This window comes from Dicentrarchus labrax, unplaced genomic scaffold (genome assembly GCF_905237075.1).
Source record: "Dicentrarchus labrax unplaced genomic scaffold, dlabrax2021, whole genome shotgun sequence".
Classification (NCBI taxonomy): domain Eukaryota; kingdom Metazoa; phylum Chordata; class Actinopteri; family Moronidae; genus Dicentrarchus; species Dicentrarchus labrax.
In genome coordinates, this window is record NW_026136719.1 from 8,467,146 (window position 1) to 8,492,334 (window position 25,189).

The 25,189-nt window shown below is 37.9% G+C and overlaps 1 protein-coding gene across 4 annotated transcripts in view; it reads right to left on the minus strand.

Annotated features, from left to right (window-relative positions):
* Positions 1-2,482: 2,482 nt before the first annotated feature.
* tspan4a (tetraspanin 4a) overlaps positions 2,483-25,189 on the minus strand; it is a 118,652-nt gene continuing 95,945 nt past the window's right edge. For all 4 annotated transcript variants that reach the window (XM_051380210.1, XM_051380211.1, XM_051380208.1 and 1 more), the window contains 4 exons: positions 17,211-17,312; positions 14,831-14,962; positions 5,721-5,804; positions 2,483-3,000 (listed from right to left, as the gene is read on the minus strand). In XM_051380210.1, coding sequence (XP_051236170.1) covers positions 2,932-3,000; positions 5,721-5,804; positions 14,831-14,962; positions 17,211-17,312 — 387 coding nt within the window. In that variant the 3' untranslated portion in view covers positions 2,483-2,931. The remainder of the gene's footprint in view (positions 3,001-5,720; positions 5,805-14,830; positions 14,963-17,210; positions 17,313-25,189) is intronic.

The following is a 25,189-nucleotide window of genomic DNA, read 5'->3' on the forward strand; positions in this document are numbered from 1 at the left end:
CAGGTGTCTTGGGCAGCTGGTTAAGTTTAATAACGTTCCAGAAAAATGGAGGCAGTTGTTGAAATATTCTGTGGGTAAAACCTTGTGGAGAAGGACTCAATTTCACAGGTATATACTGTATCAATAAAAAATGTGTGAATGTGAGTGTGAATGCTGAGTCTGTCTATATATCAGCCATATGAGACTAGTGAGCTGTCCATAGTGCCTCTTATCTAGTGCATGCTGGGGTAAGATTCAGTGCCTGTAAAGTTAGCCTGATGGTGGCACTATGGACCACGATGACATGCAAGACCCTTAACGTACAGAGCTGGGCTTTAAGGCAATTTTTTTGCATTCTGGTAACAGTCAGAATGGCAAGATCAAGTGACGCACACCCGCACTAAAAGGCCTTTTTCTCATATGCAGTCAGTGAAAACATTTTTTCACACTTCACTTTAAACTGTAAACGCTGTAAAAAGAACTCTTCTTATAATCAGAGTTTAAGCCATTGGGTGCAATGAAACTTGAAAAGTGGAGAGCCCTATCAGTACAGTAGCTTTAGTTTTTTTCATGCCATTTATGTGAGCTAGGAGCCAACAGTAAGTCAGCCAGCTCAGCCAGAGTTAGTTTCTAATGAGAAGGACTCTAATGATCATATTCTAAGGGCCTAAAAATGTGAATGTGAAAGAAAACCTGATAAACGTTTAAAGTGTATGTGACTGGTGACTGGTCTTATATTGGAATGAATGGGATATCCAGTTCAGTTAATACAGCTATTTGCTGACTCCTATACCAAACATTTGTGTTTAGTTGTTAGCCAGGGGTCAAAATGATCAGCGAAGTTTGAATTACTTTAATTTACTTTACATTTTGTTCAGTGACGTTCAACAGATTTGTATATAGACTATGTACATTAGTGGTGGTGGTTATTTCAGTAGTAAGTTCAGTCTGTTGCTGGTTCAAAGTCTTATATTCAGTTTAGTACAAAGGTAAGTCTGTATAAGCACTGTTTGTAAGGCAGTCCCATGTGCCACTCACCATTGAAAACCCCAGAAAGCGGTTTAACAACACTCCCCATTGGTCTATTTTCAGAATTCTTAAAGGATTAAAAGTCTGTTGCAGAGTAAAAAAGGATTTTGATGTGTTTCTTAAGTTGCGAGGATCCTGGAAAAACCTTCAGAACAGTGGTAAGTGTTATTGAATAACCTTTTCAAAGATCAACTGGTATTTATTTTTCAGCTTATTTTCATCTTTAGTGACATTTCAAATGTAATGGTGATACATAAGAGGCACAACCCGGGGCTGTTTGTACTCAGCAGCCACATATTTGCAAAAGAGCTGTCACATCATGGTTAATGAACTTAGCTGACAATGATGCTTTCAGTCACTGCAAAAAGCTACTGATTCACACTGATGATTCAATATTGTGATTTCAATTTGAAGATTCTGTGCCACAGCACACATGCTCTGAATGCCTTTAGTTGCAGTATCAACGTGTGTTATTTATGCTTTACTTCCAGTTTAGTGTTTTCACTATCAGACCCATTTGTGTGATTGCCAGACACTTATGAAGAACTGACATTTTTAACATGCGTCTCTTTTGGAACAGCCCTTCTCTTTTTAACACAAGATGCAGTATGTTAGACACATGTTGGAAAACTTAGGAAATATGTTTTCCATTTTCTGACTCGCAAAAAAAAGTTGTGCCAGGAAGAAAAATGTAAAGTGGCCTGTCATAGATAGCGTCACCTACTGACTTATCTGTTTAATTTCTTTGGCTGTACAGGTTGAGATCTGAAACATTTCCACAGATTTGATTGCTTTGAGACTTTTGCTCCCTCAGGTCCAAATTGTTTGAGGTGAGAGAAAAAAGAAGCAATGGAAGAAAAATCTTAAGAAATGCAAAAGCACCTGCAGTGCAGCTGAAAACACCTCTTAAAGCATTTTTCCTATGGGGCTATTTAATCAAAGTATGTCTCTAGTGTACTTATAGCCTGGATTATACTTGACGGCCCAAGGTAAGAAGGAAGAGAACTTAAAGAGTCACAAAAGGGCCAGAGAAGGCTTCAAAGACAGATGAATATTTGTCATTGGAGCTCTGACTGGTGCTGAGGGGGGAATCGCCTCAGGCCAGCCTCAAGGATCCTGCTACTTGTTCATTTAAATTCCTCTGACAGAATCTTTTTTTTAATTGTAGTTGGTGCAATTCTCATGCCCCATGTAAATCCACCCAGTAAAAAAGCCACATGTGCATGAAATCACAAAGCGGTCCATTTAATTAGATATATCTAATTAATGCCTGATTAGTTAGGTGCTACAAAATATTTTAATGACTTCAGCACGTCTCAGCAGAGGGAATACATAAACGGTTTTACATGCCGTTTCCTGGCCAATTTCCCCCATCCCTTGTGTTTGTCATGCAGGTTGTCTGGCATAAATAAAGCAGGATTACACATAAAACCCTTCAGCGTTTCCGGTGTAGAAATGACAAGATGACGTGTGCTTTTTAGTCGATCCAAAACATTTAATACACACCATGGCAGAAGACATGCACTTGCAGCACTTCACACTGTGCACTTTTCCCAACTGTAGCTCTCATTTTAAAACACATACAAACCATAAAATAATTTAAAACAAAACACATATTAAAAAAAAGGGTTACACTTTTTTATACTTGTTCATAATACTGCTTTATAAAATGTATCACAGAAATTAGCTTTTGACACAGAGCAAATCATAGAAACCAACTCAGGTATTACACTGACACTGTGCTTGTTGATAGTTAGCAGAAAAACTGTGAACTGTTGACATCCGAGAGGGAATGTCACAGAGAGGACAAGCGCTGGAAAGAAGAGTCTGTAGAGGGAAGAGGAGGAGGAAGAGGAGGCTGGGTCTATATCGGTCCCTCTCTGATGAAGAAAAAAGTGTGCTGAATGGCACAGAGGTCGATCGCTAGGCGTAGAAGGTTTCTACTTTCACTGACTGACAGAACATTGTCATGGAGAAGACCAGGCCCAGGATCTGCAAAAACACAAGAAACGAATAAGCCATTCATTTATTCAGATGTCCACACGTAAAGTCACAGTGAAATGAAAAGGAACTCTTTTTGTTTGGCTCATTCTCTGTATTATAATATACATATATTGACAATAAATGCCAAAAACATTAATTCTGTCACACCATTATATCCAAATCTCATTACGTTTATTTCTTGGATAACAAAAGGAAGAGCATCCTCACACTCCAATCTGTGCAATATTCATTAAGTAGAGATTTTGCACAGATTGGAGTGTGAGGACGCTCTTCTTTTTTAATACATGCTGTATCTTAGCTCCAGCATCTCCGACAAACCTTTATCTGGTGATTTTACCAAAGAGTAGTTTTAAGTGAAAATGCAAACAAAACACAATTTAAATGCCACTCTGTTGTGATCAATTCCTTCTTTTTACTGCCTTTTATTTAAATGACATTAAGTTAGTCAAGATGTGTTAATGACAATACACTGATATTCAGTTCTTTTTATTCAATACGTGCTGTTTTTACCCCCCTAATCTATACAGATATCTGTATATGAATACATAATCTGTAGACAAGTGACAAGATCCTGGTATCGGAAGCGTTCTGGTTTCCGTTTGTAGTCTGAGTAATATTGACCAGTCACGTTTGAGTGGGCTTTAGTTGCATGCAGGCAAACCATGTGGAGAGCAAGAGGCGGAAGGCATTGGCCAAAATCCAATCTCCGAACCCATCGGCTATCGTCTGATGCCGATTTAGCTTTTCATTAGCTTTTTTTATTTATTTATCTGCATTCATATGCAGAGATCTGTTCATATAGATTAACCAAAATGTTGTCTGGATTGCAGTTTTTATGTTGTTTTGGTGATTCACTGTTTTTTTTTCAAAAATTATGCAGACGCAAACTGTTTTCATACCAAAATAGAATTTAAAAAATGTTGACAGCTTTATGTAGATGTGATTGTGAGTTTGTGTGTAAATTAATTAAATTACAAGGATACAGCTTTGTTGAGTGTAAATTTATATTTGTTTCATTATATTTGTTTCAGCAGAGTCATGTCTAAACCAGTTTACTGTATTACACTTCATAGCTGTTGTTAATAGGATCTGTAACGGATTTTAGCACTTTCCTGTACACCCTCCAGTGTTACTGCCATTAGTGTCACAGCTGGTTCTTGCGGGAAATCATGATAAAACACTCAAAGGCTTCAAACACTTCTTCCCAAAACTTGATCTTAGAGCACAACCAGGATACATTATTTTTACTGCACAGTTTCTTCACCATTTGTTGGGAGATGTTGGTAAAAAGATTTTTGTCAATATGATGTCCTGAGATATAACGACTTTTCATTTCAGTTCCATGCAGTTATGTGAAATTCATATATAGAGACTCTCTCCAGGTGTAACGAGGTATTGCTTGTGTTTATGGAAATGTTAGTATTTATGCATAATAGTTTTCTTATATACACCGATCAGCCGTGACATAATGAGTACTGACAGGTGAAGTGAATAACACGGATTATCTAGTTATCATGGCACCTGCCAGTGGGTGGGATATATTAGGCAGCAAGTGAACATTTTGTCCTCACAGTTGATGTGTTAGAAGCAGGAAAAAGGATTTGAGTGTGAGGATTTAAGCGACTCTGACAAGGGCCAGTACCTTTCAAAAGTGGCCCAAGGAAGGAAAAGCAGTGAACCAGAAACAGGGTCATGGATTGGACCACATGGGCGGGCCATCGCTCCCCATGTGCATCAATGAGCCTTAGCCACCCAATAAACGAGCTACTGTAGCGCAAATTGCTGAAAAGGTTAATGCTGGTACTGCTGCGTATGGGGCTGCATAACATAATGACCAGCTGGGCACCCTGGCTGATCGGTGTAAGTTACAAGTTGCTTTCCTATCACTATTTCCTATTGTCTAATGCTATATGAAAAAAACCTCTACTGGTGTTTATCTAAAAAAAAAAAATTGCCCAAAATCTTTACTGGAGGGGTTTTCTGACACATCTTACTTGATTTGATAAAGCTGTGCAGTACCAATCAAATAGCTACAATTTGGTTGTACAAGCCCTTAACGTAAAACACAATATGTACTGTGGCCACAACTGATAAATGCAAGATTATATATATATATATATATATATATAAAAAAATATAATATTAATTCAACTTCTCAATTGTAAAAAGAATTTATTTCTTCTGTCAAAAGCTACATAAACACACTTTAATTTTTCTTCTTTGCCTGAGCATAATTGTATAATTCTTTGTATTGTATAATGCTGTGAGTCAGCTGGCAAACATCACAGATATTTGAGATAAGTCGGGCAATGATAACATCTTTCTGGTTTTCATTTTGCTGCATGTAGGGTTTTCAAAAAGGGCACAGGGAATCAAATAGGTGACTAAAACTGAGCCTGCAGCATCACAGGAGCGCAGTATGATATTTCTCCTCTCACATTGTGGAAGCATATCACGTAACACTTGGCTGGAAAGGAGATAAAAGAATTTTATGGAAAGTCAAACCCTCCTATGTGGTCTTGAGCGGTAACACAAGAGGCTTATAAAAGCTCCTGCTGTCCTGAGAAATCCTGCGTTCAGCGCTTAATGCAAAGGACACTGGAAGTATTAGGTTTATTTATCACAAAGTAAGCGCCTCCGTATGACGCTGTAGATATAAAGGACTGACTTGCTTAAAAAAAATTATACAACTTAAAAGCCATAATTACCTGAGTGAGTGCTGTGCATAGAGCAAAGATCCAAAGTGCCACCAGGTTCTCATTAAGCCAGTCCTTCACACGCTCGTAGCACGGCTGTGGAGACACACACAAACACATACATAAAGAATGAGCAAACATTGGCTGATGAATGTAAATCTTCATTTAGATGTCTAGTGCTATGTCCAATCATATGATATACCATTTACAGCGAGTCTTCTCATCCTGTATTTAGAAACTGTGATAGAAAATGTTCTTTGGCTAAAAGATCCCCTGTGGCAACATCCTTATCTCTTCCTCCTCCTCCTCTGACCTAATATTCTTTGGGGAAACTTTCCAAAATTCAAGCAAGTTCCTGCTGTCCTTGTCTCCCTTCAGCTGTACAAACAGGAGTAATGTGAATAGCACATACACTGGAAGTATCATTTAGACATGAGAATGGGCTGAATTTTTCATGTCTGACATTGTTCAAATGCATTCTGAAGGCAACTTGACAAAAAAAAAGAATTCTCTACCCTCTCACTGCTTCCCTATTTTTTCACTAAGACATTTCCACAAGACTATGTTTCGAGACTACATTTCCTTTCAAACACTGGAAACATGTAGTGCCCAACATGTAGAAAGAGATGAAAGGTAATTATTATTAATATAAGGAATGTCCTTCTGCGTCAGGGATGTAAGCAAGTATTGAAAAAGACATGAATACTGAAAGTAAAGGCTTTCTAATAACAGACATTAAAAGGTGACAGGATTGGCATTTCCTCAAAGACATTTTAAATGTATGTGTGCCAGACTGCAGTAGTGAGTATATTTAGTCAATAGACCCATCTAAACCTACTACAAGTAGTTTTTAATTAGGTATGAAACAGTCTCAATTTAATACTAATACCTCTATATGACCTCTATAAGCACACAAGATCAGGCAGGTATAATTGCAGATTTAGATTATTTATCAACTAATAAATTGAGAAATGAACGCACATAATTTAATGATCTGTTATGGCCTGTCCGAGGCTGACTTCATTGAGAAAAATAAATTTATCTGGAAAATGTTCCACAATCATATAATGTTTTTGAATCATTTTCCAAGCAAATATTGATATGTGTGATTGTCTCCATGCCACGGTCTTGCCACTCATGAATATTTCTTTAGATATGTCACTGCCAGTGTGTAGGATTCAGTGGTATCTACTGCTGAAGTTGCACATTGCAACCCTTTGAATACAGCTCAGCCTTCCAAGCGTGTAGAAGAAACTATGAAACATGAATGGCCCTGTCTAGAGCCAGTGTTTAGTTGGTGTCTGGTCTAGGGCTACTTTAGAAACATGGCTGCTTCAGACCCACTCCCTCTGTAGATAAAAACAGCTCAGGTTGGATTCTTATTTTCAGCTCATTATAAACTACCTATGAATATTATATTCCATTTCTGCCAATAGATCCTCCTAAATGTTACACAATGGACATTTAAAATTAGCTCCACCTTTACCAACTGCAACATTAAAGTAATCCTGTGATATCATGTATATTCATCTGTAAAATACTTTTGATGCCAATACTTTTGTACTTAGAATATTTCTACACTGTTGTTACTTTTACTTAAGTAAAAGATCTGAGTTCTTCTTCCACTACTGTCAAAGTTTGATTATGTTACAATGGAGAAATGACAGCCTGCTATATTGTAGTGAAAGATAAGGTACTATCATAACAGGCTACGCCGCTGTTCTAATTAAATTATTCATTTCTACAGAAATACCTTCCTGATTGTGCTATTTTTAAAATCTCCTTACATCTGGAAAAGCTGAGCCAGAGGCAGAGAAACCAAACACAATATGCTCTCTACAATCTACTCTGCATTTCTCTACTGCCTGAAACATCAGGGAACCCAAAAATATATTTTCTATAGCACAAGGTGAAATAATTCTGGGCTGGATCAATATGGAAAGTCATGCAGTAAGGCAAAATTTAGAGCCGCTTCAGTGTTATTTATCAAACCCTCCTGGACCACAGAGCTGCATCTGAAAACATATAAATTCATATTTTTATTGTTTGACGTCCACTGCAGACTGCAGACATAAAACCAGGGGAAAAAATATATAAGTGAACCTGAACCTGCTAAGCCAGTCCCAGCACAGGGACTAAATTCACAGCTACAAGGCTAACAAGTCATCCAAGATAAACAACAAAGCAGGTAAGAAAATAATCTAAGTTTAAAGGTCCACTTAATAGCTTTTCTGAGCTTTCAACCACATCTTGCAGCCTGCATCAGTGAATTAAAGTGTCATCATAAGTGGTGATATATAACAGCTGTCAATCAATGTCCTGCTTGATCTCCTTGCAGCCTTCCACTGACTCCTGGTTGATGACTTTGACCTTTCCCAGTCAATGCTGTGACAGGTTTTGGTCTGGTCTTCACAGACAGATGATATTGTCTGTTTCTGGTGTTAAATCAGTGTCTTCCAGAGTCCAGAGTCCTTGCCTATTCAAGAATCTTGAGGTGTTGAAATGGTTTGTGGTAAATGCCAACTACCTGTAACCTAAAAACTCTGTCTTGAATCCCACTGAGATTCTCCTGCTAGTCCGTGCTGATTTAGTTGTGTTTGTCCTAGTCTTATGTGTTGGATTTTCATCATCCACTCCTTGGTCTGGACTTCCCCATGGACCTGCTGTACCACAATCTCTCTATCCTCTTCCACACTGATAAGCTGTCCTGCTCTGTGTATGGGGCTCCAGAAACCTGAGGCTGATCCTTTTGCTGAAAATGCCTCCACTGAAAGCTTAGAAAAGCTGGTGTATAATTGGGCTTACATTATTTTGTGACATGCACTGTTACTAAAGGTCAAGAATGAACTTCCATGCACAAAAACTAAATAGGTCGTTCGTCATTGCCTTTCAAAATAATCTTACTCCAATGAAGCCAACACTGAAATAACAAAAACTGCAGTTTCTCAAACAGTCATTTGGGGCTGGCTACAAAAGTGAGCCAAACTCCATTAGGCCCCAACTTTACAGCAGAAATAAACATGTCTACAGCCTGGTACAAAAAACCGTTTTGGTCTCTATAGCTAAATTCCCCTTTCATGACAAGTGTACAGGGGTTGAATTTGAATAAAACTCACCCATTTAAATTTGATCAAGCTCACAGGTGGCTGTTTTCAACAGCCAGGTTATTCAGCTCACCTCTCCTCCTCCCACGCTTAACGTCGAACACTCTGGGTGAGGTCACAGAGACTACGCCCATATTCAGTTATAAAGTCTATGGCTCCTACTAGCCATTAAGAGTTCCCTCGCTAACATACTTCCAATGGAAGAGATGGGGGACAAAATCCACAACCTTCAATCTGCACAAAAATGTATTCTAAAGTTTATTTAAAGCTAATAAGCTTTAGCAGTCTGTCAATTGGTTAATGTTTAGTTATGTTTTTTTATGTTTCCCCAGATCTAAGCTGTTTCTGTGCTAAGCTGCAGTGGAAGGATGGTAACTGCACGTATAATTTACTCACTCAAAAACAGGTCTTTTAAAATTACAGTCACTTATATTTCAACAGTAGGGGGGATGGGGATGGTGTGTGTGTCTGGGTTTAAATGCACATGATTGGTGTTTAAGCTAAAAAGTTGCTCTTTATACGAAACCAACATACAATTTCAAAGCTTTAGCAAAGAATGCTGTTCCTATTGCATAACAGATGACTTCAGGTAAAAGTCATAGATTATACATGGACTTTGTATATTTGCAGGCATTCAAACTGTGTGTATCAGTGTGTGTATGTGTCATGGCGCCTCCATTCAAGTGTGTTCTTTAGGGTTTTTTTCTGTTTCCCATCAATGAGAGCGTGAAGAGATTTGTTTCATTTAGAGAAAATATTTTTACACAGTTCCCGAGTTCATGAACACTCGGCTGCCAATGACAAGAACCACAAGAATCTAAAGCCGACAACAGGCTTTATTCCAACTCTATTCAACAGTAATCTGTTTACTGAAGAGGAAAAAAGGGCATTTATAACATTTGTATTAGGAAAAAAAACTAAACAAAAAAAGCATTCATTTCTGCCTCGAGACATTTCAACAACATAAAACCGTCAATGGCCCTGAATGGCTTCTTTCTTTTGATGCTCAATAGAGAAATCTCTGGAGAATGACTGAGAAGCAAGGGTTAGAATGTATGGATCCTAGAAAATTAATATAACTTGAAAAGTGTACAGTATATATTTAAATAAAAGAAGGGTATGCACGTATTCTTGGAAGAGAGAACTGCTATGCTTCAGCGTGAACTTCATTACCTGAACTCTTGATATACAGGGTAAATATTAATCAAAACACAAAACTAGCTTGAGTAATTTGTTTTCAAAAGGCGTTTCACACTAGAAGGGTCAGTGGAATTCACAGGTCTACGTGAAGGCCATCAAGCTGTCACCTGAAGGAGGTAAATATGCATAATTTTGAAAAATCTTTCAATGGTTTGTGCAGAACTAGGTTACAGGAAAAGTAATAGAAAGACATTTTAAAAGGTTACGTCTTTCATTTCTAAAATTGAAAACCGCTACCGCTTGACCACAGCTTGGCCTTTCTGCTGAATGGACAAATTAAATTGAGTTGCACACAACCTGAGTAAGAGGTTTATGTGTAAGGAATGAAGGGCTGTCTGCTCCCAAGTCTACACCTGTGACCATGATGGCATCATATTTAAGATCTGCCCTTTGCAAGCCGGAACCAAGGTGTAGTGAAGAAAATACTTTTGGTGTCAAATAGCAATGTTGCCTGCTGTAATCAAATGTGTGAGACAGGGTCTCTGACTCATAAAACTTCAAAATGTTTAATCATAAAGATGCCAAAAATATACACCAGTGTCTTTCTAATATTTATATTCATATTCATGATGAGAAAATTTCATCACAAGGTCCATTTAGTAGCTGTCCAGGAGCTTTCAATCATCACAATGCTTATTGTCGTACCTGCAGGACCAGTATGTACGGTTTAGTGGCACCTAGTGGTGTAGTTGCTCGCTTCACTCTCCCTGCACGTGAAGTGCGCGAAAAACACAAATTACCCTATCTAGAGCCAGTGTTTGGTTTGTCCGTTCTGGGCTACTTTAGAAACATGGCGGTTTGCCATGGCAGCCTCCATATAAGGCGACCTGCTCCCTCTGTAAATATAAAAGACTTATTCTAACGAAAACACAAAAGATTCTCATTTTCAGGTGATTATACACTAATGAAAACATACCTATGAATATCATATTCCATTTCTGTCAATAGATCCTCCTAAATGTTACACACGGCGACTTTACATTCTTGATCATCATCATTATCTCAATAATGTGTATTAAAGTGCAACATCTTTACATCCATCTGCTCATGAAGATCATGTAATATGACTGCAAGCCCTAGAACAGCTACTAAATGGACCTCGTGGTGAGTCTGTGTTGTCAGTTGGTGTGCCCAAGTTCAAGAATAAACTCTGAATGTCATACTGTATGATGTTAAATGTCTTATACTGTTTGAAATCTGGTTTTAAGTACAAAATGGAAGTCCTCCAACACAGTGTGACATTTTTGAAACAGATGTATGACACACTTGATCTGGAACTTTACAAACTGTGACTGTTTCCACAGGCGACATCTGGCACATGTGATATGATTTTTAAAATGTGCCCATTTACCATTTTGTTGCATCAACGTAATAACATCTGAAGCTACACTGAAATTGTTGTCATTATTGTTAATCATATTCACTCATTGTGATGAACAGTGACTGCTTTAGCGCAGTGGGATGACAGAAGTGAACTGTCAATGTGTTAAGTGGCCCTAAATGTTTTGTCCTTATAATGATGACAATATGTTGACTTCAAAAATTAATTTTATGATCCCTGCCATTGCAGCTTTTTGTGAGACTTCATTTTTTTTATCTTTCCTGTTGATGCCTCCAAATAATAAGCTTTTACAGTTGGCAGAGCAGAACAACAGCTGTTGTGTAGGTCTCCTGCTGTTGTGTTTTTCATATTTTCTTTTTGTGAACTGAATAAGTTACATAAGAATGTAAATGTTCAACAAACCAAAAAAAAGTGTTTCTTGCTTTTATAGCAACAAGACTTTTAAAGGGACCCTGGGTGAAATATTTTATTTACTTCTTGTGTTTCCTAGTTTGTAAGTTTCTAAAATGCATTGGTCTTTGAGAGAGTGCAGTGCAGTATGAGCTGCTAAAACAGCAAAGAGCCCCAGAGCATAAGGAAACACACTCGTACAGGCAGTCTGAGTGACATCAAACAGACATCAGCCAACATGATGCTTGTATCTTGGTAGTTTTCAACCTGATGTGGGTAACATAAGATGAAGATATTTTCTTTCAGCTCATTTCTATGGTTCTAAAATCTGCAACTATTCTGTTTTGGTTCACTCACTGCTCCGATCATCTGCATTAGGCAGCTGTTTTTAAAAAAAACGCTCTGATTAACCTATTGTACGCTACCTGCCCGGCACTTGACAGCAGACAGACAAAGATATCAACTAACTGGTGAACACAGCGGAGCATTTAGCAGCTAAAGAGCCAGATATTTCACACAGGGGTTGGTGCAGACCAGATCAAAGCTAAAAAGGAGAAGGAATATTAGACGTACACATGCCAGATGTCCCAAAACATGATTTTCAATGTATGTTGTTCCATATCTGCTGCATGTGTACATAAGCAACACAATATATAATATCAATGTTATGATATTTTGTCGATGTTGTGTTTCCTGTTTGTTCTGGCCAAAAGATTATAATTAATGCAGGTTTAAGCAATTGACTGTCAGATGAAGGTACAGCCAAGTAATATACGTATGTTTGGTAATTGCTAATTTTAGATCATGTGTCTAAAATCTATTCCAAAGTGATTGTAACACACTATGGAACTGATTGAAGATCCCAGATAAGATAAACTATGCTGACTTTGCATCCTGTATTTGATGTTCACAAGATGTGTGACCATAAAATGAGACGAGAACAGCACCTAAAATCGAACCCTGAGGGATCCCACAAGAAACAGTGGACTATGGATTAGAATGTATTTCCAAATTTAGACGAATCTGATGAAAACCAGTCCGAAATGGCTGAGTCAAAGGCACCCACCCCCTGTTTCAAGATAAGAAATAGTGTGGTCTACTATGTCAAAAGCTTATATAAAAGCTAGAAGAATGCAAACGTTGATGCATCAGCTTCCAAGGTGAAATCATTAGTCAAGAGTACTGATTCTGTTCAATGGAGCGAGACCTCTGCAACCAGACTAGAGTTTTCAAAGATGATGTTTTGAAGAAGGGAAAGACACCAGTTGAGTAAAAACTTTTTTTTCTAGGAATTTGGGGAAAAAGGGAATTTTATAAATTAGTGTGGTTGTTCATTAATGACATTTCCTTTTTTTACAGTAGGGGCGGAAGTAAATTCTCTCGCTCTTGCTTCATGTAATGACAGAAGGAATGCTGGGACTAATTGTGTTAATGACAAGTTTATATAAAGAGTGTCAAGAGAACAGGTGGTTGCTTTCATGTGACGCACAATTTGTGTTTCAGAAATGGTAATGATACTGTAGTTAAAGAATTCAGTGCAGCAGACTTTGCCAGGGGTGCTGAACAGGTCACAAGTAGGTGGAGTAATTTTATTTCTGAATGAATGTGTAATTAATACCAGCCATCCTTACTTATTATCTCAACACACTCAATTACCTCCACAGCAACAACTTCCACTCTTGCTAAATTATATTACAAGTGCATATCCATTTGCCTACCAATAGCACTAGAAGCACCCAGTGTTACATATTCATCAAGACAAACCTCCAAAAGTTTTAATAGCTTTATTTCTCTCTTTTGACTGATGCAATCCTCTGCACACACTGTTCAGCTTTTGCACCAGCGCTAACAGTCATGCTCACACTCATGCAACCCCTCTTAGCAGATCAGGCTGTTTTTCCACATGATACTAATAGTTTTAAAGTGACAACCATATTTTCATCTGGTTTTCCAGAAGCAAAGAAGCATACATTGTTGATCTGTGTGGCTTATTAATGATCTGATGGATGTGAAGAAACGTAGAGGTACCACAAGTGTAAGACCTCTAAAACTACAAAATACCAAACAGCTGAGGTTTAAAGTATTTTATGACGTACAACATGATTGCTTTCTAAAGATTATATCACAATTCAAAGGGAAAACAACAACTCTCTGCACAGTGTAGCTGCTAAAAAATATGACACTTATTATACATCAGATGAACATTAGTAGCACCAGCAGTAAAGTCCTTCTGGACAGAAGTAATTAATCCCATCAGTAATTATGAACATAAATCTCTCAAAGTCCTGCTGTTTGCTTGCACAGCTATGGTCCAAAAAAGACAGAAAAATATGCAGGCCTAGTTTTTTAGCTTTGCTGAATTGGAATATTTGTGACCCTAAATTGTTTTTCAATAGATAACTGGTTACTTGAATGTTAGCTGTATTAAGTCACGTAGCCATGTGGGAATTGTCTTTTGACATTACAAATTTGCATTTAAATGAAATATGACCAACACTGTGACGACCTCACCACAGTTGTTTCTTCTCTTCTTTGTTTTTCTTTGACTCTGTACCTGAGATGATATTGGAACTTGGTTCCCCTGTGCAGGTGAGGAAGACCCTCACCAAAACACATAATCAATTTAACGTTTAATTAAATGGTACCTTATATGTACCACATGTATTTGTGCCCTCTGTTCCCCAAATAATTGATTGGCCATTCACTAAGCCCCACCTACCTAGTTACAGCTACTTTATTCAGTACTCGCACAAAAAGACGGTGGTCGTTTTCCTGCTTGTTTTTGAAACAGTGGATCTCTGATTTCAAGTAGATAAAAAAGGCTTCTTATTTCTTACCGGCTGAAGTGGAAACTGTGGATGACAGATTTTGTCACCTGTAGCAAGTAGCTAATTAAGCCTCTGATAAGATTTTATATGAAACTTTTATATTTACGTTAATGACAAAAGATGAGTTAATTAGATAATAATTAGATAATGTGCCATAAAAGGGAAGTGCTGCTTTTTTTAAAATTACTACTAATAAGCTGGTTTGCAGTTTACATTAGAGCAGATAAACACAGTGTATAATGCATTTGTTACACTTACCGCTGTCCACCATGTTCCTGGGTTGTCCAGGCCACAGTTGTCGCTGTACTCCAGGCAGCAGGAGTCTGGCACACGGGTGGCATTATAAACTTCAAACCAGTCTGTGTGGTTGGTTACTCCACAGCAGCGAAACTACACAGGAGAAAAAACTATGAGTCAAGAGAGTCTGACCTTATATTATTATCACACAGAAATCCTAATGCAGGCACAAAAAAACATCCTGCTACGATGGAAGCTAAATTTATTTACCTGCCAAGAATATGATTTACTGAACAAAATAATTCATATGTGCTGAACATAAAAAGCACTTCATCTTCCTGATATTGAGCTGCTGCCCCTTTTGTACAATACACATCTCATTTGTCTCAAAGATCTAAAATCCTTTTTTAACTTGCCTTCTTTTTATCTACATCTTCCACCCTTTGTGATTGGTATAGATTTTTTCATAAGGGATCGTGGCTTTCACCACAATTCAATTCATCAGTGTACTTCATGAAAAGATAAAGTGCCCCTGATGTTTTGTTCTTTCAGTGGACTTTAATTCCACACAAGAACAATGCTACCCAAGCCGCTCCCCATGCCACTTCGTGCACAGAATCGGGGATTGTGTGTTAATTTAAAACTCCCTCACCCGCTTAAACAATGGATCAAGCTTCCAATTTATCATGAACTACAGCAGAATTCAAATAACCAGAAAGCATTTGAAGCATAGTTTTAATGTTCAAGAACAAATCAAAGGCTAGAAACTGCATAGAGTCATAATATTCAAATGTTATCACCTTGAAACGTTAACAACCAGTGTGGCATGTGACCCTTTCTGATTTATTGTACCAGCATTTGGCGCCTCGTGGATGCTTTTACTACTTCTTCTCATGCATGTAGATACTTTTCTATTCCATAAGCGGCTATTAATAATATTCAGGGTGAACTTTGCTCCAGGGACATCTGCTGTATTATCTATTCAGTGACTCAGCATGTGTGAAGGAGTCTTGGGAGGAAGAGCAGTGACAGAGAGCTGCCTTTTAATGGTCTTACTCTCAGCCAGACTTTATGGAGCCCCCATACATACACACAGCAGTGCTGATCTGACAATGAAGAAAGTGCACGTTCATGCTTGCACACCAACATTTTCAAACGCTGGCTCATTCAGGCAGACTCTCCTCATGCCATCATCCTGTATGCAGAAAGAAAAGCCTGCACATTTCCACCCACACATGCAGACACACACACACACACACACACACACATTTGCATACATTATTTGCAATGCATTCGCTGTCATCATTTATGCCTTTTCAGTCACCATGTGCACACACACTGACACACACTTACACAATATGCCTTCCAGCCATCAGACACATGCATGCACACAGACCAGAGCCAAACATTCAGCGTTTACAGCACATTTGCTAATGGAACAAAACTACAAGCCACAACACTGGATCTATGATGTGAAAAAGGTCCCAAGTGCCCTGAAGTCTCCAATCTATCATTTGATGTCTCCTAGAGGCATTCACCGGCAGCAGCATTCGTCCTCTGCAATCCTTAATTTCAAATCTTTGTTTCTCACATTGTGTTTTCTTTGCAGCGGAATTTAAGGCACAGAATTTAATATATATATAAATAATACATATACACATACACACACACACACACACACACACACACACACACACACACACACACACACACACACACACATGTGTATATATATATATATATATATATATATATATAAAATACAACGGAAAAAGCACATCAAAGTGAGAGCTGGAAACAAAGATTACCTCAGAGAGTCTATGATGTTTGCATTAATCTCTGACAACATTTTACCATGGCATTTAAACTAGAAAAAAGTATTTGTAACTGTTGGTAGAAACGTTTTGCAATTTTTTTTCTGATTCCATTTTTTAGATTGCAAGTATTTTTTTCCCAACCAGCCTGCTTGTAAATGTCCACATCCCATTAGCTACAAAAAGGATTGCAGTGTTTTATTCAAATTTTACACAAAATGGAGAAATGTAAAATCAACTGCCCCTTCAACATTTCACTCCCTTTTGATTTAATGGGATCACAGTGGTACAATGAAACCTTGCCAATAGCAAAAGTAAGCACTGTCACAATGAATAATGCAGTAAAAATGTCATGTATCTCAGCTTGTGACAAGGTATTTTGTATGACTTGACTTGCTAAATGGTACTGAAGTTAATATTGAATGGGCTGAGCTGTTCACAACAGAATGTTTAAGTGTGTTAAAGCATCATGACCTTTAAAAACTGTGACTAAGATAAGAAAATTCTTAAAACTTCTGCAGGCTTTGTGTTTTAAATATCTTCCAGCTCGTGTTTTACCCGCCCTCTCAGGTGATCTCACATCTTACATCAGTTTGTACGATCATCCAGGCATTGGTCAAACCCACGTTGCCCTCTGTGCCGAAGAGCTGGAGGCCCTTCTTCAGATCCCTCTGGGCGTAGTGATCAATCTGAGAACACAAGAAAAGAAAAATGGTTGGATCAGAAAAGAAAATAAGATAATTTAATAAATCTAATTTTATCCTGAGTGAGTTTGAGTGAGATGTGATGGAGGACGTGTTCCTTTTAAGCATCAAATGTTTGGAGCAGCTTATTTGCATTTTCATGAGGTGGGAAAATAAAGTAATTTGAACTCAAGTGGCAAAAAATAATAAATAACAACATAGATTCTCTATTGTCTTCTAAGAAAACTGTAGTACAATCTGTAGAAGTCAAACAACTAACACAAGTTGTTGTTTTTAATATCAGTTTTATCAGCATTTTTACCTTTATTTGACAGCAGACAGAACAGAAAGGCAGAAATCATTGCGTTTACATGGTCACATGACTGTGTGTTATATTGCACACTTCTGGTTCACATTGTGGACTGCTAGAAAATATTCTTAGAATATAATAGAAAAGAATAAAATATAACTTTCTTACGAAGGTAATATCTATAATGCACTATAAGCCCATTCATAAGACATGATAATGCTTTAGTCTTTAGAAATGTTGTTTATAATCATGAATGACATTATGTCCACCACTTTTTTAAACTTTCATAATGCTTTATATGTCCATGCCAAAGCTCGGTAACTACTGGCAAACTTATACAGTACTGTCACTTTACTTACAGTGCTGTCACTCTACTTAAAGCTCACAAAGTCACGTATAAGACGTCATTCAATTTCAGGAACTTCTCTATGTGTCTTTATAACTAGTTGAAGTTATGGCATTAATCATTTGCAGTGTTACCCAGGACCCAGATTCTTCTTTCAAACACTGTTGTCCCATTGACATGGAGGTATAGAGCATTAATTCAATTTAATTTGTATAGCACCAAATCATAACATGGGTTATCTCAGGACAGTTTTCAAATAGAGCAGGTCTAGACTGTACTCCTTATTATGAGTGTGCTTATAATGCATTATAGACTTGACCTTCATTGAAAGTGTTTAAAATTTCCTGCCCTGACAGGGAAAAAATGCAGTCTTTTTCTCTCCAAAATAACGACAGTAAAAAGAACATACATAAGATCAATAAACATAATAAACAATACACAACACAAATCATTTGTGATGCAGCAATATATGTGCCAAAGTTGATGCAGCTTATTTACATCTCTTCGGCATGGGGATATTTTAGTGCAGTTTGTTCATTATATTGATTACACATAGTCGTACAAATAATCCCTTATGTATGTCTTTTTATGTTTAGGAAGATGTGGTTACATGTTTTTCATGGCAGACCACCACACGGTACTGGTCTACACTTAAGACTCCCTAAACACAAGGTTTTATAGGTAGAAGAAAGTGAACATTTATATCTGACTGTCTGCAGTTTCTCCTGAGCACAGCTAAATGGACTGAGAGAGACTGCAGTCTGTACTGATGCTCATACTCAGCTCATATTTCCTCAAGTGTTCTCACATGACATCAAGACTAATAAACTGTTGTCAACAGTGGAAACAAGTCCACTTTGCTGAACTTAAAGGGGACTGAACCAACACACTGCAGCTGTTCAATAAACAAACTAAATGCAGATCCATGTGGGTTTAGTTTAGAAGCTCCGGTTCAGCAATGTGAACCTAAACAAACAAGATAAAAACATTTACCAAAATCAGCTTTTCCAGTAAGCTTTGAATCAAAGAGAACAAACTGTATGTGTGAACACAGTCACTGAGATAAACATGCTTAAATACACTGAAGCTTTTCAGCTACTGAATCTAAAAAACATTCATTTAAAATCAACAATACAATCAGGCTATCGGCGAGCTTGGGCACTAACAGCAAACACAAACTCCAGACACACACACACACACACACACACACACACACTGAAGCCGCTCAGTCTTGTTTAAACATTTGGATGGTCAATCCCATCAGACATCAATCGCATTGATCTCCACTGACCTTGCGCTCTCCTACACTGCAGCCTTTTAGCCTGTGAGGTGCTGCAGACACCAAACGCCTTGTTAAATCTCTCTCTTCAAACACTCAAACAATGGCCTTTAATTTGCCAAACAACATTAGTTGTTGAATACTGCATGCTGCATGTAATCTCTGACATTACGTTAAACATATTAAAGGGATGAACAGGGTAGGCTATTACTTGGAAAAGCCTTCCTTTGAATTTCGCTCACTGTAATCTGACATTTCCACGAGAAAAGGTTATTTTTAGGACAATAGCGGACTAAACAAGTTCTCTACTTCACTCAGACGTTAACACACTCTCTTCCTACACCAAATTCAATAAACACTCCACTTGCTGGGGTGTAACTGGTCTTTGCTTTCAATTTTTAATCTGCAAAGATATCAGATATTCTGGATTTGTCCTTAATTACCCATCAAAATGAGTTTCTGAATAAAGTTGAGTTAGGAAATGCAGAATCCTGCTTAAATGTATCATGTAGGTGTTTTTGGCCACTAAGAGAGCTATAGAGCGATGTTATTGTATAGTGGGTGCCCTGTTTTGTTGGAATTTGTATGCACGCATAAAGACACCTTAAAGGACCAGTGTAAAGGATTTAGTGGCCTCTAGCAGTGTAATTACAGATTGCAAGTCACTCATTTCACCCTCCCCTTCCAAGTACCAAGGTGAAACTACGAAAAACATGAAAGCACCTATCTAGAGCCAGTGTTTGGTTTGTCCCATCTGGGCTACTGTAGAAACATGGCGGTCAAACGTGGCGGACTCCATGGGAGGCAACCTGTGGCATCCGTAGATATGATTGTAAGGTACAGAAAACATAACGATTCCTATATTCAGGTGATTATACACTAATGAAAACATACCTATGAATATTATATTCCATTTCTGCCAATATATCCTCTAAATGTTACACACTGGGCCTTTAACCCATTTCTGCCAAACATTTCACACCATTTCACTAACCAACAACTGCAGAGTGTGCCATAAAAAAAGTGAGAAAGAAGAAGACTTTCTTTCTTATTTTTTATCTGTTCACAAGAAAACTCCATGGGATACATAATAATTAGTTCTTTTTACATCTACATTGACTAGCTTTTGTAGCTCGTTATGAGTTAATTTGGAAATGTGAGTCACTTTCGCATAAAAACAAAAAAATCACAGATTTTTCATGATTTATGAGTGATGCTGGTGTGTCTCTGCAATGTTAAGTGAGTTGAGCCATGTCTGGATTCCCTTATAAGGCAACAGTTCATAAAATTAAAGTCACAGATTTAAGAGGACGCGTTCTTTCCCTGAAATCTGTGAGAAGAAAATGGTAATAGATCGATGTTGAGAAATGTTTTTTCTTTCAACAGGTGATTTTAGCACAGTAAACCATACTATCTATGTGCAAGTATTGGTATTTAAGGGTGTTTTACATATTTATTAAAGGTCATTAACATGCCTGCAGGTCTGTTGTGTGAAGCTTTTTGTTAAACTAGTGGCTGTGGGGTAAAATGCTTCCTAGGCCCTGGGGCAAGATGAACCAGGTCTTCAGCTTATATTTCATTCACTATAATTTGCACATGCGCTGTATTCTAATACTAGAACAGATATCACCATGTCAGACTGCTAAATGTAAAACAAAAAACGGATCATCACCTAACCAACAAATAAAGCAGATGAAACAAGACAAAAAGACAAAGTTACTCCGAAAAGAAAAAAAAAGACTGAATTAATATGAACGGGTTAGGATCTAACTTTCACTTGTCTCATCTAAAAACAGTCTGTTTTTTTATGTTTTTGTTTTCATAAATGTGATTTAACAGCAGAACATGTTTAATGCAACAAACCATGGTGACAGTTTCATATTTTCACTCAAAACAACACTGTGAAAATTTGCTCAATAAAACTGCCAGGCGCAATTTTGTGGGGGTGTGGTGACTGTATATCAAATCCCAGAATGCCAACATGACACTTGTATCCTTGCAGAGATTCTTTTCTAAAAAAAACAAAAAGTAAAGAAGCAATCTTATAGTTTGAAATGGACTTTGTACTTGACAAGCAAACATCCCAGATGCTTATCAGTTCTATGCTTTGCCATTTACTAAACAATAACACGCCATTATGAACTTCTGAACCCTTGTCAATACTTGGTCTGTCGTGGGTTGCCATGGGAGACAACATAAAAATATCAAAGAGACAGAGTTTTAGCCTCCAGAAATTGTGAGGTACTTGATCAATGAAAACATCCAATGCATCCGCACAAGACAAGTGAGACTTCTTGTTTTTCCTCTTATATCAGTGAAACACTGACTAAAATAGCAAAAGTAAAGCTTTTTAGTTGGCAAGTATTATATAAAAAAAATCAGTATAAGCTACTGTAATATTTTTATAGCAATAAAAACACCCAAGAACCTCAACCTGGCAAATGAAGCCAACATGGGAGTAACAAAAAGTTGCAGTTCCTCAAACAGCCACTTGAGGCTAGGTACAGAAGTGAGTCAATGTCCATACAGTCCTATAATAAAATGCCCAACTTTAAAGCAGAAATAAACCTGGTACAAAAAACAGTTTTGGTCACTGTAGCTTCAAAAAAAAATAAATAAAAAAATTCTCATGTGAAGGTATTTACAATTATCCTGATTCAGCACGCTAAACTTATCCGCAATACAATTGTATATCATTCGATTATCTCATTATCATGGCACCTGGTCAGTGGGTGGGATGTATTAGGTGGCAAGTGAACATTTTGTCCTCAAGTGGATGTGTTGATGAAAAATGGGAAGCCTGAGGATTTGAGCGACTTTGACAAGGGACAAATTATGATGGCTAGACGACTGGGTCAGAGCATCTCCAAAACTGCAGCTCTTGTGGGGTGTTCCCGGTCTGCAGAGGTCAGTATCTATCAAAAGTGGTCCAAGGTAGGAAGAGCAGTGAACAAGCAATAGGGTCATGGATTGGATCACATGGGCGGACCATCGCTCCCAATGTGCATCAATGAGCCATGGTCACCCAACAGACGAGCCACTGTAGCTTAAATTCCTGAAAAAGTCAATGCTGGTCCTGATAGAAAGATGTCAGAACACACAGTGCATCGCAGTTTGTTGCATATGGGGCTACATACCATTATGACCCTGGTGGTCATAATGGTATGTAGCCCCATATTATGGCCGATCGGTGTATATTGTGCACAGCAATTTTCAGCCACATACACATTTTTATTACACTTACTGCACATCCAACTTTTTACTGCATAATATCATAGGTGGGATCCCTCGAAGCCAATCACACCGCTCAGTCAAAATTAGATGTTGCAATAGGATCTTTAAAACATTATAATATATTACATCATCATTTTTGATGCCTCAAAGAGAAAGAGATGAAAGAGAATTCTTGACAAGACAACAAAGAATGTAATTTCTTGCAACAATAAAGAAACTGTTGATCTGATTTCTAAATCGTACTATAAGCTACTGCATGACATCACTACTCTGGCACAAGGCAACATGCAAGCTATCTCCAAACTGATGTAAGAATCTAGCAGGCAGCCCTTATGTCCCATTTGAGTGGACTGGATAAAGACATAAGTCTTCTGAAGTTGTGCAAATAAAAAAATAAAAATACTTTTTATTCAAATCTAAGCAGGTCATTAGTAAAGAGTGTCTCCTGTGAAAGAACAGCAAGCAGACTGTGCATAAGCCACAGCCGTACTTTTAGTTCAGTATTGATGTTGTCCTCGGGACTTTGGTCGCCCTTTAACTACACCAGGCGAGTCAAAGATGGGCCATCAATTATTTATATGGCAGGGATACAAGGAGAGATAAGAGATGTATATGGTGAGGGGAGAAGAGGAGAGGGTAGACAAGAAGAGATGAGACAGAGATGTGGATTTAAAAAGGAGATGAGAGATGGAGGTGGGGAAGAGAGTGGGCGCAGAAAAAACGTAGACAGGGGAAAAGAGGGAGGGGATGAGCCAGAAGACAATGAAGGGCGGAAAATGTAAAAGCAGATATACTGTGGGGCAAATGAAGAGGTTATGACTCTGGTACTGACAGTATAGCAGGCAAAGAAAGGGAGCTTTCCATCTGTGACAACCCAGGAGAAAGGATATTAAGTCTGAAAGAAACACAAGAAAGGGATTTCAGGGAAGAGGAAATAATGAGAGGAAATAGCTCAATTTACTCTCTTTTTCTAAACAGTGGATATCCATTACCTGTGTCATAAATGTAGGAGGAAGACTGAAGCAGAGATACAGAAAAGTTGATAAAGGCTTTAAAAAAAAAACGGGAAAGACCTGTGATCATAATCCCTGCGGTTTTCCGGTGGACACATTATTTCACTACAAGACACCAAACTGCATAAAAAATGTCGTACTTCATCTCCAACAATGTTACAGATTCTAAAAAAGGAGGATTTTTACATTATTGATTCAATTTCTGCCTTGAAGTTTGCATACATCACTGTGACACTGGTGGCTGTATACTGCAGGAAAGTCCCAAATCAAGGTTGTATTAAATGTTTAAGATTTAGAAAAGTCATGTTTAAGTCATTTCAACTTGAGTGATTTGTCACCGAGTCGTGTCTGTATTTTCTGAATGTCCCAATGGGTTTCTGCATTCCTCAACTATTGAGTGCCCACGCTCATTGGCAAGGGCTGGTTTCCTGCAAATACTTTCATTTTATCCTTCTTCTGAGGGAGCCCAGATTACGTTCCCTGGACTCTGACCCAATTTAGACCAAAGTCAAGGTTTTTCAAGGGCATTTATTTTGACTGCAGACATGACTTGCTATGCTGTATTTCCGCTGCCTTGGGATATGAGCTTAAATCTTTGGAAGTGTTGCACTGCATTTCGAAAAGGAGTTATACAGAACGCCACCCTTCTGAAGAATCCACATATGTTATTCCTGTGCCTCAGGACAGATCAGTCAATACTTGTGAATTTAGACAACTCTTCTCTAAAGCTATAAACTCAAGAACAAACCCTTAAATTTGTAAAGTGAGATGTGAATTCTGGCAGAGCTCCTCAGATAATGAATGGGGCAACCGAGTCACAAATTCAAGGCTTCTGTCTGACTTGTAATTCTGTCCTAGGGCACAGCAATAACATGCCTAAATAATTTAAATTGTGTGGCATTCCCCTTTAAGTGACTAATCTCAATCCTTAGCTGGGGCAAATCAATTACAATTTCCATCCTCTGCTTCTAATCAGTTCCTGATTAACACTTGGCAAACCATGTGAGTAGGCAATCAATGCCACTAACGGGGAAAGCAGTGAACTAGCAGAATCTTGGCTAGAAAGGATGAGACTTGAAGAGCCTTAATCAAGGTAGTACTAAGCTGAAGGATTTTAGACAAGATGTTGGGCAGTAACACGCGGTCAAGGCTCATTATCTCAGAGGTTCAACAGGAACTTTCATTGTGATTAGAGGTTTTCCTTGTTTATTGAAACCTGAAATTCAACAGAGAGATCCTGTTGTTTTCATGGCTTGATGTCCATGTTGATGCACCAAAAATGTTCTGAAGTGATGTATGAAGCTGTTTTTACACATAACCGAAATACTTTTGAAAGCTTTCGTCTCAGCTATTGACAACAATGCATGTATTTTTCTAAAACTGATATCTGATGCCTTCAGTCTGTCTTTTACACATTATGGTAGATTTTTTATTTTGATTCGTTTTCTGAAGTTTCATCACTTCTTTTTTTATCTACCACTTTTCCATCATTGTTATGTAGAAATCCAACTGGATTAATATGTAAATTTAGTATATGCACAGCATTGATACTAGGTGTTTAGTCTTTGAACTTGTCACTCCACACAAGGAAGCTGCAAGCAGGGAGTGGGGAGTTATGATAAAAAGATAATGACTTCCTTCCTGGGGGAACATTGACTCAGAGCCTTCAGGTGGACACTTGAGTAAAGGTAAGACTTTTGA